Source organism: Brettanomyces bruxellensis, chromosome 6 (assembly GCF_011074885.1).
Source record: "Brettanomyces bruxellensis chromosome 6, complete sequence".
In the NCBI taxonomy this organism is placed as follows: Eukaryota; Fungi; Ascomycota; class Pichiomycetes; order Pichiales; family Pichiaceae; genus Brettanomyces; species Brettanomyces bruxellensis.
In genome coordinates, this window is record NC_054687.1 from 1,098,649 (window position 1) to 1,114,152 (window position 15,504).

The 15,504-nt window shown below is 36.7% G+C and overlaps 7 protein-coding genes and 1 non-coding gene across 8 annotated transcripts; 5 read left to right on the forward strand and 3 right to left on the reverse strand.

Moving 5' to 3' along the window:
• Positions 1 to 1,988: 1,988 nt before the first annotated feature.
• BRETT_003907 (uncharacterized protein) lies at positions 1,989 to 3,299 on the forward strand (the record flags this gene model as incomplete). Its single annotated transcript, XM_041282408.1, has 1 exon — positions 1,989 to 3,299. One exon carries the CDS (start codon positions 1,989 to 1,991, stop codon positions 3,297 to 3,299), a length of 1,311 nt encoding a protein of 436 aa, XP_041136247.1.
• A 325-nt stretch (positions 3,300 to 3,624) lies between these two features.
• On the reverse strand, positions 3,625 to 4,545 carry BRETT_003908 (uncharacterized protein; the record flags this gene model as incomplete). Its single annotated transcript, XM_041282409.1, has 1 exon — positions 3,625 to 4,545. One exon carries the CDS (start codon positions 4,543 to 4,545, stop codon positions 3,625 to 3,627), a length of 921 nt encoding a protein of 306 aa, XP_041136248.1.
• A 962-nt stretch (positions 4,546 to 5,507) lies between these two features.
• BRETT_003909 (uncharacterized protein) lies at positions 5,508 to 6,461 on the forward strand (the record flags this gene model as incomplete). The annotated part of the gene is made up of 1 exon (XM_041282410.1): positions 5,508 to 6,461. One exon carries the CDS (start codon positions 5,508 to 5,510, stop codon positions 6,459 to 6,461), a length of 954 nt encoding a protein of 317 aa, XP_041136249.1.
• A 117-nt stretch (positions 6,462 to 6,578) lies between these two features.
• Positions 6,579 to 7,559, reverse strand: BRETT_003910 (uncharacterized protein; the record flags this gene model as incomplete). Its single annotated transcript, XM_041282411.1, has 1 exon — positions 6,579 to 7,559. The coding sequence occupies one exon, from the start codon at positions 7,557 to 7,559 to the stop codon at positions 6,579 to 6,581; it is 981 nt and encodes a 326-aa protein (XP_041136250.1).
• Positions 7,560 to 7,677: 118 nt separating this feature from the next.
• Positions 7,678 to 7,750, reverse strand: BRETT_003911. Its single transcript has one exon. It is a non-coding gene; the product is annotated as a tRNA-Ala (tRNA).
• Positions 7,751 to 11,290: 3,540 nt separating this feature from the next.
• On the forward strand, positions 11,291 to 12,400 carry BRETT_003912 (uncharacterized protein; the record flags this gene model as incomplete). Its single annotated transcript, XM_041282412.1, has 1 exon — positions 11,291 to 12,400. One exon carries the CDS (start codon positions 11,291 to 11,293, stop codon positions 12,398 to 12,400), a length of 1,110 nt encoding a protein of 369 aa, XP_041136251.1.
• Positions 12,401 to 12,866: 466 nt separating this feature from the next.
• On the forward strand, positions 12,867 to 14,060 carry OLA1 (Obg-like ATPase; the record flags this gene model as incomplete). Its single annotated transcript, XM_041282413.1, has 1 exon — positions 12,867 to 14,060. One exon carries the CDS (start codon positions 12,867 to 12,869, stop codon positions 14,058 to 14,060), a length of 1,194 nt encoding a protein of 397 aa, XP_041136252.1.
• Positions 14,061 to 14,499: 439 nt separating this feature from the next.
• BRETT_003914 (uncharacterized protein) lies at positions 14,500 to 15,462 on the forward strand (the record flags this gene model as incomplete). Its single annotated transcript, XM_041282414.1, has 1 exon — positions 14,500 to 15,462. One exon carries the CDS (start codon positions 14,500 to 14,502, stop codon positions 15,460 to 15,462), a length of 963 nt encoding a protein of 320 aa, XP_041136253.1.
• Between the last annotated feature and the right edge of the window lie 42 nt (positions 15,463 to 15,504).

A 15,504-nucleotide genomic window follows, 5' to 3' on the forward strand; every position in this document is an offset into this window, starting at 1 on the left:
CGTTCTATAGCTGTCTATCCATGCATCCTTCTTCATCCAATATCCGTGTTGCCGGGTTGGGCTTTATTCAGGTGCACGGGTGTCCGTTTCCGCGGTTGCCGGACCTGCATGACCTGTATAATTCTACTTTTACTTCTACTATAGCTAGCCGATTATTTCAACCTGTCTACTGTTTTGTAAAACTGAAACATCCTCCTTCAAGTTGCTTTTTTCCTGGATCAACTTTAACCAAACCGTTATACCATGAATCTTTCACCGTTTCATGATAGATTAGCCTGGTGTATAGACCAATCTAAGTTATATTTATTGCTGTTGCTATGTTCTGGAACAAAAGTTTTTCCGGACATCCAATCGGGTCTAACCTTTTATCCTTTCCTCCGTGTCTTTTTTCCAATTTTTCGAAACCCAAACCGACACTACCCGGAAATTCTTTCGTGGACTCCAAAAACTCGGGGAAACTCGGTACCCTTCTTTTCGACCTTCCCCGTACCCCAATCACTTTTAACTTAAATGTAAGAGTAATAAAACATTGAAACGTCCCCAGAATTTCTTAATCAACAGATTCGTTACCCAGTATTCACTTTCCCTTCTCTTGAATGAAAGATTAGAAACCGGTTTATAGTGCCGGCTTCCATGAACCCGAATTCAGCACTTCTATTGTATTTTAACGATTGCCCCATCTAGAGTTCTGGCTGGCGCTTTGCCATAATAATACAAATTTGCACAGAGGGTACCTGGGGTGCGGGCGGATAATCAAAGGAGGAAAAAATATTTTTAAAGTAAATGAATGGAGGAATGACGGAAATTCTCCACGCGGAAAAACACTCCTAAATAGGAAATCTATGAAACGAGATATGTAATTTGAAATGGTCACTTGTAAGGACAAGTTATTACAAGGCCTTTTGCTGTTGGGAAGAACTTGTTCGCATCGAAGAAATGAACTGGGACTTGTGCGTTCAAGGAAAAACCTTGATGGAAGTATACGGCCAAAATGTATTAGGTGCATAGTTGGTAGCAAATAGTATATTGATATCTATTCTTCACTTTCCGGGAATTAAGTTTTTCAAAATGCTGATTATCTTTGGAAAATGCCACCACACCTTGTTCCAAGCATGAAAATTAATTAGTGGGACTATGGACCGAAGGCAGCACATGTGCATGGGCGAGTGTTTCGAAGTTCTTCCGGTATGTGGATAATTTTATTGTGATCATGTGCATTTTTTTTCTCGTCTACTATAAAATGAATGGAGAGGAGCGCAATTTATTGTTCGATATCAAAAAAAAATATATATATTCTGCCACATCTTTGAGCCTTAACAAGTAATTTAGACCAAGAGAAAAGAAAAAATAATTAGGAAAAAAATTTTAATTTACGCTCTTCTCGCCATTCATCACCTTATTATTTCATTATTTGATCCGTACATTTTTATTGAGCTCTTTCCCCACAGAGCCTTATTTGCCCTATTTTCTTGTTTTTTTTTCTAATTTATCTCTCTTGTAGCTTCCCTGTATTGTCCTGTCCGTGTTATTGCTTTTTCCCTATCCCTTCCTTACTTGTTCCTTTCCGAGGACTAATCACTCTAATCGCCACTTCCTTCTTCTTTCCTTAGTTAAAGGTTATCAACTTTAGTCAAGATAATAAACCATTTCTACAAGGCTCAACTGCCACAGTAAGGAAAAGTTACAACTAGGCGTTGAAGCGGAATTAAAGCATAAAAGCGAAACGGGTGACCCTAACGCGAAAATTTTATAACGGGTCCTCTATAAAGTGTACGCTACAATTCAGCTTGATAGCAATATTGTTTGTTTCGTGTGCACTTCAAGCAACAAAAAGCTTACGTCATCTGACGGTAAGCAGTCAATACATATACAAACTACCAGAGGCTATAAAAAGAGTCGCCAGGGGGGCAACGTGGACTAATCAGATAACAGCTTAGATCCCTCCTGCAAGATAAACAGATTCACACATAGTTAAGCACAGACCCAAGATGTTCGGATTCAATTTCTTTGCCAAAGAACCGGGAGACAACTATGTGACTCCACGAAGATTTCAGGAGCAGGCCAGTCATGACATACAGGATCATTTGAAGAAGATACGTGAGCAGGGTGGCTTTGAAGAATACAGAAAAAAGAGGCAGCATCAGCATTTGTCGGCGAAAAAGCTTTTAGGACTGCAAAAGCACAAGAAACAGGATCCAGTTCAACAACGGCAAGATCAACAGCGGCAGCAGCAACTACAACAGAATGGAATCCAGAGTGATGAGGCATCTTCCCTTGTGAAGGGCCCCATTTCTTATATGCCGTATGGAAGTTCACCATTGAGAAAAACCGTGTCGGTGGACTCGTCTGACCAATCGTCGATCGACTCTGGTTCCTCCGTTTCAAGTGGAATATCGGCAAGCCAGATGTCGTTAAGTAGACAGGCTTCGGTAATGACAAACGGCAGTTCAATATTTTCATCAGTTCCACAGCTAGCCAGAATATATACAAATTCGACAGTGCCAACGACAATCGATGCGTCGGTAAATGGAATACCGTCATCCCTCGAGCAAAGTGGAGATCTGAGTTTGAATGATGCACTTCCAAAGAACTTTTCGGACTATTACGCACCAGGACTTGAAACGGAAAGATTTTCAAATGGTCGTCCCGTCTTCACCAAGAGAGATTTGAGGTTCTGGGAGATGAATGACATTCGGTCATTGCTAATTTACGAAAGACTGCGTCCGGAATGGCACGGAAAGGTTCCAGAGGTGATATCACCATATTCCGAGTTGGCTTTTCGAATTCAGCTTATCCCGTTGTGGTGTTCTGATGAGGAGTTTGCAGATTGTTTGGCACACTCGGACATTTATAGAGAGTCCAAGTTTGGACTCGATTTCAGAGTCAATACAGCAAAGTATATCCTCCAGAAAGCAAGATTACGCCACAAGTCGATTCTGGAAACAAACTTCTCCATTCCGGAGGCTGCTTTTAATCCACAGACAAGTCTTGTGGGTGATATCCAATATGATGCATATTTTAAATTTGAATGGAGAAATGTCATTGAAAACTATCTTCTCAATCTAGCAATAGAGAATCAGTGCAGGCACGATTTTAAGGAGCGGATGGGTAAGATCAAGCGCATCAATAGACACAGCCAGAACTGTTATTCTACACCTTCTAATGACCTTTACAAAAAGGTCCTTGCACACAATAACAGTGTCAATCTCGACACAAACATGAAACAGCAAATATGGCAGGATGTGCAAAGAAACGTGTATGGCCGACTGGAACTTGGTGCAACTGATCTCTGCGTGTGAGACAGTGTCACTCTTTTTCTGTGAAGTTTTTATTAACACAGATGTTTTCTCTCATTTCACTCTACACTATTTTACTTTATTTCCACTCTCATTTTTCTTCCATTCTTTACTCTTAACGCTGGTCATTATGTATATTAGGCAATCAACCTTTACGATTTATGATAATCGAGATGATTTGTAATATTTGATCAATATGTAAGTATATTCTGTGAGTGCTGGATGACGCAGTCTTAAACAGACTCCTTTTAGTCAACTACGAGCATTTAGTATATGCGATTCATCTTTATATTCTATTTGCATAAGCTAAATATGTTTTTTCCTCATCCTAATTTCCTTGTGCGTACTCCTTCTCACTTTCAACAGCCACTTGATACAGCTTTAATAGCTCAAATATGTGCACATTATCTTCATGTGTTTTCCCGCTTGTTCTCAGACTTTCCATTTGTGTTTCTATAAGACTTCGAAATTCCATCCGTAATGCGTTCATTCGTCTGCTTAGTGTGCGCATCATCTCAGAGCTCTTAAGCACCTTGATTCCGTTTCCTGTGTCATTCATCATCTTCACTAATCCTGAATACTGTTTATTCATGCTGATGTATAATGCCACAATGTGTCTTATTCGTTTTTCTGTTTGTTCACCTTTGCAAAGGCGGCCGAAAGTCTCTGTTTGTTCGTTTAGCACAATAAGCAATTTAATTGCATGTTGGTACATTGTAAGTTGTCTTTTATACCCTAAAACCCCGTCAGTCATGTTCAAATCAGATATAATGTTTGAGTTCTCTGCCTGTAGCTTCTGCCTATAATTTAAAACTTCAATCTTCACATCATTGGCTGAATCAGAGCATCCATCTAGAGAATTTCCAAGCGATATGAATTTCATGTAGTTGTCATTCACAAGTTCAACTAAATCAGAATTCACGTCCTTCAAAAGCCCAGTCAAGTTTTTTGACAAATCATCCAATGACCAATACCTAAAATATTTGAGAAGCAACTTTGATTCGTCCATGTCCGAAATATTGTCCATGCCTAAATCAGACATACATTTCGATATTGTCTCTCTAGTTAAATTTTTTGAGGCAAATGCAAATTCTTCGTCTGAAGATCCATCCGAGTCCCCACTCGATAGGGTTTCAAGTTCTTCATCTGGCCTTTCCGAACTCTCTTTGCTTCTTGAGAGGGAATGTCTAGGTGAAATACTTAAAGTGTCGCTGGGTGGATTACGTATTGCCTTTTCCACTTCATCCATTCTGGATTGAATTATTATTCAAACAAAAAGCAATACTGTTTACTACAAAGCGGATAATATGCAATGATCAATATCTCTGTGTATCTGTTTGCATGGAAGGTTTTCCTCCTGCCTGATTTCCTTTAAATGTGATTGAGTCAAGAATAGAACCGAAACATAAAGCGTGCGCGAGTCTTGGAAAAAAATGGCCATTATTTTAATATCTAGACACTTTGTTTTTTTTACTCAACTCTCAACCTCAACAAGACTTATCATTTCAGTATTTCTGGGTATTCATCCAGTTGTCAGTCTTAACTATCAGCCTCAATTTTCATACACCATCAAAATATCCATGCATAGTCCTCATCAAAGTTCTGATATTTCTCTCACCTAGAATGATGCCGAGTATAAGCAAGAAAGGGTTTTTGTTGTTAATTCCAGAAATTCTTCAGCAGGTATCTGCACAGCTTACTCAATTTGACATCCTCAATCTTATGAAAGCATGCAAGCATTTTTATCAAATACTTAAGCCAATCCTATATCAGTCGGTTACAATTCATTGTGATTTTGGCAGATTTGATAAGGAGTTTTTTACGGTATCAAGTACGTATATTCGTACTATGGCAAGCACGTTGGAGTTTTTATCGCAATCCTTAAACTTCCATCTTGTTCGATCTATAGTTGTTCTTAAGCTTCCTTTTGAGTTCATATCATTTGAGAAGCACCTTAGACAGACGTTTTTCTCAAAAGAGGGGTACTTTGTTTGGTCATTGCAACGATTCATATGTCATTCGCCGATGTCACTTTCGCTCTTAGAGGTATTGGCGAAAGCTGAAAGATTGAATGATCTTTCTTTTCGCATAAACGTTTTTGACAATAAAGGTAAATTTCAGGATGTCCCCTCTGGTTTTTTCTTCCATAATCTTTCTTCCCTTTGTATTGGCCCCTTCCAGAGCACATCTGAACTCCTGAAATTGCTTTTAATGGTAAAAAAGTGTCCTTCGATACGCCGATTGCGTATTCTTGGCTCACCAAAGAAAATTAAACTTGAAGACTTAATAACCAGATCCTATCTAGGGTATAACTCATTCTGTCAGTCCAGTCTTATTGCATTTCAGCGTACATCTCCGAATCTTGATTACATCTGCATGGAAAGTTGTATATTCCACCCAAATGACATTGGTTCGTCACCGCTCATTCGTAATCCGTCCACTGTTGTGTTTCTATCCATCGTCGATGCGAATGAAATTTCGATAACCGGATCTTCTGTATTTGATCAATTCTCCAAATATACTTTTTCCTCGTTGAAATACCTTAGGCTCAGTATCCGACAACCGGTGAAAGATTCAACAGCCGCAATTCTTCTGTCTTTAAAGTCCAACACCCTTGTGGAACTTGATTTAGAATTGATGTATAATTCGCTAAAGGCTGATTCGCTTAAAGATCTTACCGATCAATATATCTCAGGTATTATAAGGCATTCCAAAACATTGAGAAAGCTTTCGTTTGCTATTTTCAACGAGAAAGGCATGGTGTATCTTGAGCAACCTCTATCCGAAGATCAATTTAAAAGTCTCTTCCTCCAAACAGGTTTCCCACACTTGGAAAACCTTCGTGTCGAAATAAGGTTCACGTCAATATACAATAGCCGTGTACTTTTCTTTAGACTGTTGCCAGCTTTAGACAAGCTTTGGATTCTCGGATCGCACTCAGTGAAAAAGCATTGGGGTTTAGGAAATACCTATCCAGGAATATTTGATGCTTGGCTTCGAATTCAATACATACCAGAGTTACTCATTAGAAATTCACCGAGCTGTCATTTGAGATATATAAAAATAGATCAGTGTCTATTCCATGTGAAGCAAGGAAATGCGAATCCAAAGGACCATATTGACGATTGGTTTTCACGCTACACAAGAGTCCAATTTCCCCGTTGAGTCTGGTACTCAGCAGGCTTTTCATCATCGGAATTAATAAATACAAATCTTATAAATATATATATATACATGTATCTTTGCCTTAGGTTTGTTTGAATGTACATGTTTGTCCAGCCATTAAATATATCGCTTTACTTCTTGGTTAGCATTCATTGACTTTCTTCCTTGTGGCTTTTCGTGTGGTTTGTGATCAACCTCCGGATGTGGATTTACCTTTATTAGGTTCTCAAGCTTCTTGAATTCGCCCAAAATCTCATCGCTTGGTTTCCCACTGTCATGATTTACCACAGTTCCACTACTTGACTGTTTATGTTCTGCATGCATTTTCTTCTGCTTCAGTTTTCTCTGTCCTTCGTTCACCCAATCATCTGGAATTACAACTAGTTTTTCATTTATGACTTGTCCTTCGCCGTTTAATTTCCGAACTAGCGTAATCCGACTTGTAGGTAAGTTTATGAGTCCATTTTGAAGCATATGCTCAAGTAGCTCCACGTTCTCTTTTTTCGTATCGCTCTTCTGGGCCAAATTGTTCATTTTCTCCTGTCCCTCAATCTTATACGCTTTAACAAGTTTCTCAAGGCTTCTGCCGTCAATCAATCCAAAGTTATTTTTGGCCTTCTTCCGTGTTTTATTCACTTTCTTCAATTGTTCTTTGTTCAAGAATCGTTTTGGTATATCATACTCTATCTTTTGTTGCGAAACCAATAAATCTTCGTATTCACTTTCAATTTTCTTTCTATTCTTAAGCAGTCGTAACGTTTCATTGTTTTTATCATAAGCTCCCGATGTGCTTTTGGTTTTCACTTCTTTAACGTTTACTATTCCAAGTTTAACGGCCTTTTGGAAAAAGTCTGACTTGGTCACGTCCCCTACTTCTTCATCTTCCTTCGGCCTATTTGTATATATCCTTTGGCTTTTGATTTCCTCTTTATAAACCTTTGGAAATTCCTCTTTTCCCGAATCAGTTTCCTTCAAGTTTAAATAGTCATCCCTCAATTTCTTCGTTAATGGATTATTTCCAGTATTCACTTTACTTCCCGGCGTTTTCGGAAGATCTTTTGCCAACCTCCTTGTCTGTTTTGATACCAGTGTTCCCATTTCCTGATAGTTAATCCAACTTGTACATTCAAAACTATATTTGGAATAGTTAGTTGATTTAACCATTTAACGTTAGACTTTAACGCCCTAAAAAAATAGGGCGTATAAAAAAATAAAGTGGACGAGACAGGATTTGAACCAGTGACCTTCTGCTTGCAAGGCAGACGCGCTACCAACTGCGCTACACGCCCAATCAATAAGTATATAAGTCGTCTACTTTAATTTGAACCTAAATTATTGTAGATTATGTAAGTACTAAGTGATTTGTGTATTTGTTTTTAAGTGTTGAATCAAACCACTAAAAGATGAAGTATTGTAAGTTGTAAAGTAATGTTTTTAGAATGTTATGATGTAATTTAAGTAAGTCCGGAAGTAATACATAATGAAATAATCAACACAGTTTGTATTCACAAGGATATAGATAAAAGCACTCCTTTGTATATGTTGATAATTTGAAGTAATGTGATATTTATTTTAATGACTTGTTTTGATTTGTTTTATTTGTTTTATTTGTTTTATTTGTTTTATTTGTTTTATTTGTTTTATTTGTTTTTATCTTCTTGTTATCATTTCTCTTATTCTTATCTCTATTCTTCTTATTCTTATTGTCGGAGTTAAGAGAGACCTTATGAGTTACTCCTGGGCTTTAGCTATCAAACTCCTTCTTTAATAGAACTAATAAGAACCTAGCAGTCGGGAGATTCAGACAATTGTAAGGTCGGTTACCTAAGTGGGTGGATATATATGTACCAAGTGGTCTGTAATAGTTTTATTTAATTGGTTTAAGTGTGACACCGATTACTTTATGAAGTTTTTGTTATAACTAGTATTGAGTGTTTTTAAGGCTAAAGAAAGGAAAAGTATAATAGTAAAGAACTAAGTAAGAAGGTAAAATGAACTGGATAAAAGGGGGAAAATGCACATATTTAAATACCTTTGATCCTTATGAGCGAGGTTTTCTTGGGCATAAACAAGGCGGGGCAGCTTTATGTAGATGCGACTCTCGACGCATCTATCACATGGTCTGTGTGATAATGTTAATGCCTTTAACATTCTAACAATTGTGTATGTGTCACCATAGAAGAAAATGAATTTACTTCCTTTACTCTATTACCATCAAAGTGGAGTCGAACTAGTTGTATTGCAAAATAGGCTATCGGGTCTCGTCCCTTCGTAGAAGAAACAAGTTATATAAAAAGAGGTAAAGTAAAGTAAAAATAAAAAGGAAAATAAAGTGAGGTAATCATACATAATATAAAAAAAAGATTTAATTCTCAGAAACAGAATTATGATCGCGCATAATTATTTTTCCGCTGATTCCCTAACATACACAGTTAGTGCATTTTATCCAGGATTGTCTCTATTAGATATTATTCTAAATCTTGGTTATTTTAGAATAAGTTCAGATCTCAAAACAAAATAATCTAATGACATATAATAATAGATTATCTAATACTAGGTAATATTCTCATATGTCCGACACTTATCTATCTTCTTCTTCTGTAAGCTCTTGCTTTTTTGTCAAAACAATGATGCTCTCGAACAATGGAGTTCAAATAAGTGAAGATGGTATTGTTATATCATCTGATTAATTCGAGAACTACATCTATATAAAGTGAAGATATTCCTTTTTGTCTATCATTATAAATACTCTTTATTACATACTACAATAAAACATCAAAACACTATATAAATCTGGTAACACTAACTTTCACATTTTTTATCTCTTATCTTCATCTTGAGTTTTCCAAAAAGGCTAAATACTCATTTAATATTTTCTCGTTTTCTCTGCTTAATGATATATTTGCATTTCGTCGTCCGACGTTAATAAATAATTCACTCATGTTGCTTCGCTCATAATATTACGTAACCATTTGGTTACCACGTGACTTTTCCTTGTTCAATCCCTCACAGAATTAAAATTCGTTGCACTTTAATATATATCTAAATATCTTGAATTATGTAAGTAAAGTTGTTTGTGTGTTTGGTTTGAAATGTTGAATTTCACTAGTAAAATATGAAGTAGCAAATGTTGTAAAACAATGTACTTAGAATGTTATATAATTTAGGTAGGGGTGGAAGTAATATATAGTGGAATGACAAACTAATTTATATTCTCTAGGATATAAATAGAAGGACCCATGTATGTTTATAACTTGAAGTAATGTTGAGCTGTCAAATGTACAATGGTGTATATTTATTTTTGTACATTTGCTGGTCTATTTCTTTTGCTTTTTCTTATCCTTACCTTCTTGATATCATTTATCCTATTGTTAATATTGGTACTTGAACTATTTATCTATATTGTTGCATACTTCTTGGTTACCTTTTACTTCTCTTGTTTTAATCTGCATGATTTTTTAATTAAAATACACAATGGTTAGGATTTCATTGCAATATAAAGTGTTCAGCTGTTGTTATGCTTTTAATTTTGGCTTGACCATCTACAAAAGATATTTGGCTTTATATACAATTACATAATACAGTTGTAATAGATTCACCGACAATAACATTTATATAAAGCTGCCATGTCTTGTCTATACCAAGAAAACTCATTTCGAGGGATTAAAGGTATTTAAGCATATACTCTCTTCCCTGTTGAATTAGTTCATTGTATCTTCCTTTTTAGTTCTTTTACTTTTAAAATTCTCCTGTCTTCAGCCTTAAAAGCACTCAATACATTAGTTAATAAGAAACCTAATAAAATTCTCGGCGTCATACTTAAAACAAAATCAACTTACATATTACAATCATTTTGAATGCTCTTTCAAATAGCTGATGTTGGAACATATACCCACTGCAACTTTTCAGCCATAAGCAGTAAAATACTGACAAAAATTGAATGTTTATTTTTATACATGTATGTCAAGTCATACAAAGCTTTTACTTTCTATCATTTATAAAAGAAGTGATAACGTATAACTACATAAAATAAGGGCCCAATCGTAAGGGCTTTAAAATCATAATTAAATTTCTTTTGGAATATTCCGGTCGTTAGCAAAACAAATTTTATTTAATTATTTACACTCTATTTTGTATTCTTACAAAATGAAAGCTAGCAGCAGTAATTAATCATTGGCAGATTATCGAAAACAAGTTGATATACATTTTAATTTATTGACGAAATAAAGTGTAGAATAAAAAGAAATAAGAATAAAATAAACAAATAAGAGAATGGTAAACATCTAACAGATATAAACGATAAACTTTCAACGCTGCATCAAATAATGATGTGCAAATAATATACACTATTGCTTGCTGACAGATGAGCTCTTTATAAAATTAAAAAGTAACATCATGCAGAAATTTGAAATCATTAACAAAAATAATACTAAGAAGTGCGTTCAAACATTTAGCCACGTACCTCATTATTTATAAGGTAGCATAGCCTTAAAGGTCTATGAAGGTTATTACTTGAAACTTCAGAGTAATAAAATTATGTTTAACGTAAATTTCACGTTTATCATTGAATATCTCAATACAAAGGATGCATTTACATGTCAGAAGGGGAGGTGTATAAATCCGAGAAATCAAGGATTTGCGCTATTTTTTTAGTGATTTCTTTTTCGGATCAGATAAAATTCCTAACTTGGAGGGAGACAAAAAGAGAGCACGTTCATAAGTTTCAATTTAATGTATTATATTTGCAAGCTGACCTTGGATATATATTAAAAAAGGATAAATAAACAAAATAACCTAAGATATTTAGAGCCCTTGGAGAATATATTATAATGTCAATTTTGGAGGACATTCAAGGAAAGTCTCCGACAGATTTAAAGGCGAAATATAAAAAACTATTGACATACGATAAGATAAACAAACAATATTCAATTTCCAACGTGAATACAGTTGAATCATATACTTTTGATAACGTACTTAAAAGATGGGTTCCTAATGCAATTGAGAACGAGGAGCGTAAAGAAGCTGAAAAAGTTGAAAATAAGAATGGGACGGATATCTCCAAAATAGTAGATGGAAAACGTAAAGTGGAGGAAGATGAGGAAACAGAGAAGTCAGAGCTGAAACGTATGCGACGGGAAAGGAGGTTTGAGTTAAAAAAACAGAAACAAGAAGAACGTGAGAGAGCAAGAAAGCAAAATAAATGTGTGTATGTTACAGGCTTACCCTCTGATGCGACAGCTGAGGAAATACAAAAGACATTTGAAAGATGTGGGTTAATTGATAAGGATTTGAAAACAGGTGAGCGAAAAATAAAACTATATAAAGATGCTGACGGGTCGAATAAAGGAGATGGTCTTATACAATACTACAAAGCAGAGAGTTGTGATTTGGCAATAGAAATGCTGAATGGGACCCCATTACGGCCATCTGAGAGTAATAAATCAGACAAACTCACTGTAAGCAAGGCAATATTTGAAGGCAAGAAAGAAAGCAAACCAAAGGACACAAAAAAGGAAAAAACGCATACACCCATTAGGTTCAAAGAAAAGAAGAAGATGGAACGAACCCGTAAGGAATTGGATGCGAAACTTGCAGATTGGTCGGATTCAGAGAATGAAGATAGTACTGAAAAAAGGATGACCGAGACTGAAAGGCAGAGCGTAGTGATACTAAAGCCATGCTTTACGCTTAAGCTTTTAAATGATGACCCTGAAGCTGCCAAATTTATTCAACAAGATATAAAGCAGGGTTGTGAGGAATTAGGAAAAGTTTCTTGGGTCAGATTATATGATGGAGAATCAGATGGAGTAGTTGCAGTTAAGTTCGAGTCGTATCTTGGGGCGAACTCGTGCTTACAGAAAATGAATGGAAGGTATTATGGCGGACATAAACTTGAAGCCGTGAAGTGGGATGGGGTTCAAGAATATAAAAGCAGATAATATTGAGGATTTCCAATTATTACACAAATACTAACGATTATTGCAATCAATTGGTATCTTAACCTGGGGTCACACGAGAGACTTATTTGCTTATTTTATGCGCGATAAGTGCACATAAATCGTGCGAAAAAACAAGTTACCCGAGAAAAAACCCTGGCACAATTCTACATTTAATCGAATTCTTCGACCTTCTTTTAAAATTTTTCAGAGATGGATGGATGGACGTTTTTTGTAGCAGTGAGATGCGGGAGGGGGAGAAAAAGGAATAGTCCGTGATTTTCTAGTGTCTCCAAATGCATTATATATATATATATATAGGTGAAAAAAATATATATATAATTCATTAAAGCAAAGATGAAGAACATTTATCCCTGGTAAATTTAAATAAACCCATATAAACTTCTATTTTGTTTTAAAAAGCAAGAAAACTGTACCCGATAAAGCAGAGGTAAAAAGAAAATAAAAGATGGCAGGAAAGAAAGGTAAACACGAAGAGGAACACAAGATTCTTCTAGGAAGACCAGGTAATAACCTTAAATCTGGTATTGTTGGTCTTGCCAACGTTGGTAAATCTACATTCTTCCAGGCAATTACTCGTTCTCCTTTGGGAAATCCAGCAAACTATCCATTTGCTACTATTGATCCAGAGGAGGCTCGTGTGATTGTTCCATCACCAAGATTGGACAAATTATTCAAATTATACAAACCACCTAAGAAAGTGCCGGCATACATTACTGTTTACGATATTGCTGGTTTGACCAAAGGTGCGTCCAAGGGTGAAGGTTTGGGAAATGCATTCTTGTCGAACATCAGAGCTGTCGATGCAATCTATCAGGTTGTCCGTTGCTTCAAGGATCCGGAAATTACGCATATTGAAGGTGACGTTGATCCAGTGAGAGACTTGGAAATTATCTCGAATGAATTGAGGTTGAAGGATATTGACTTCGCCACGAAATATCTTGAGAACGTCCAGAAAACTGCAGACAGGGGTGGACAATCTTTAGAGGTCAAGGCTGCCAAAGAAGAAGTTAAGACTGCACAGAAGGTGATCGACTTGTTGAAGGAGGGTAAGAGAGTTGCAAATCAGAAATGGGACGTCAAGGAGGTCGAGGTGATCAACAAGATGCTCATGCTTACCGCCAAGCCATGCATCTACTTGATCAATCTGAGTGAGAGAGACTACATCAGAAAGAGAAATAAATGGCTCCCAAAGATTAAGCAGTGGGTTGACACCAACTCCCCAGGTGACACAATTATTCCATTGTCCATCTGTCTAGAGGAGAGGCTTTCTCACATTGAGACCGATGCCGAGAGAGAGGCTGAGGAGGAGAAGATTGGTGCACACTCTGCCTTGCCAAAGATTATCCTTGCTATGAGAAAGCTTTTGCATTTGATCTCTTTCTTCACCGCCGGTGAGACCGACGAGGTTAGAGAATGGACTATCAGAGAAGGTACCAAGGCACCACAAGCTGCTGGTGTTATTCACACCGATTTGATGAAGACCTTCATCTTGGCCAATGTTATGAATTTCAATGATTTGGAAGAACTTGGAAGTGAAGCTGCTGTTAGAGCCGCCGGAAAGTTGATGCAAAAGGGTAAGGACTATGTTGTTCAAGATGGTGATGTCATATACTTCAAGGCCACTGCCGGTAAGAGTTAAATGTGTTCAACGAAAAGAATAATTACGGGTGAGCAGTGACTTCGGTTCGAAATGATAATCTTTGGAGTCTCTTTTTACCGTTTTTTATCCATTTTTTTTTACTTTTGAAACCGACTGACTTGTGTATAATTTGTGTTTTCTTAGTGGGGGATGCAAATATAAACGCGATGATAATGTTGTTTAGGTTTGTGTAGTGTATGTATAATATATTAGTTTACACAGTCCTCATATTCTGAGTGGCTGATTTCGGCCCTCAGAAAATTCCAAGTTTCGGGGTTTGAGCAGCAACGAAATTATTTGTGGAGTACAAGAAAAAAAAAAAAAACACTAGATGAAGCTTCACCCTGATTCTATAGAGAAATACCTTAACTTTACTGACGTTCACATACACTAAACGTACAGCTAAAAGGAAATAATATACACTGTATACTACATCAAAATGCTTTCCAGATTAATGAGACCGGGCGTGCCAATCAGACTTGCACGTTCTGGGGTCAAAACAGCAGTCATGAGCAATTATCGCTTTTTCAGTGCCGACATCCGAAGAATGAACAAAGAGCAGCCAAAGAAGGAAATGCCAAAAGAGAAGCCACAAAAGGAGGAACCTAGTAGCAAGAAGGAGGCTGAAATACAACCAAAGAAGCATCATAAGCCACTCTCAAGAATGCCTATTGGCACAGAAACGGATTACAGTAAAATGACTATCAAGAAAAGCCCAATCGAATATCTTACATGGAAGTCAATTGTGCTCTTTGTTGCCGTGGGTGCTGGACTTACCTGGCTTTTCAATAATCAAAAAGAGAAGATCAAACTTAGAAATGAGGCTGCAGCTAACAGAGGTGCAGGAAAACCGTTAATTGGTGGACCGTTTGACTTAGTAGATATGAACGGCAAAAAGTACACGGACGAAGATCTAAAGGGACATTTCTCTCTTATCTATTTTGGATTCACCCACTGTCCGGATATCTGTCCAGATGAATTGGATGATATGGGGGAAATCATCGATGGTCTCAAGGAAAAGTACAAGCTTGAGTTCCAACCTCTTTTCATTACATGCGACCCAGTAAGAGATTCTCCTGAAATGATGAAAGAGTATCTTGGTGACTTCCATCCGAAGATTCTTGGGTTGACAGGAACTTATGATGATGTTAAGAAATGTTGCAAGGCTTATCGTGTGTACTTCTCTACACCAAGAAATGTGAAGCCAGGACAGGATTATTTGGTGGACCATTCCATTTTTTACTACTTGATGGATCCGGAGGGAAAGTTTATCGACGTTTTAGGCAGAAATTACGACGTTAAGACTGCCATCGAGAAAATCAAGGATGATATGAAGGCATATGTCCCAGAGAACGAACGGGAGAAGGCTAAAAAAGGATTATTTGGATTCTTGTACAAATGAGGTTACATGTTTCAAAGGAGCAAATGAAATGAAAGTCCGCTC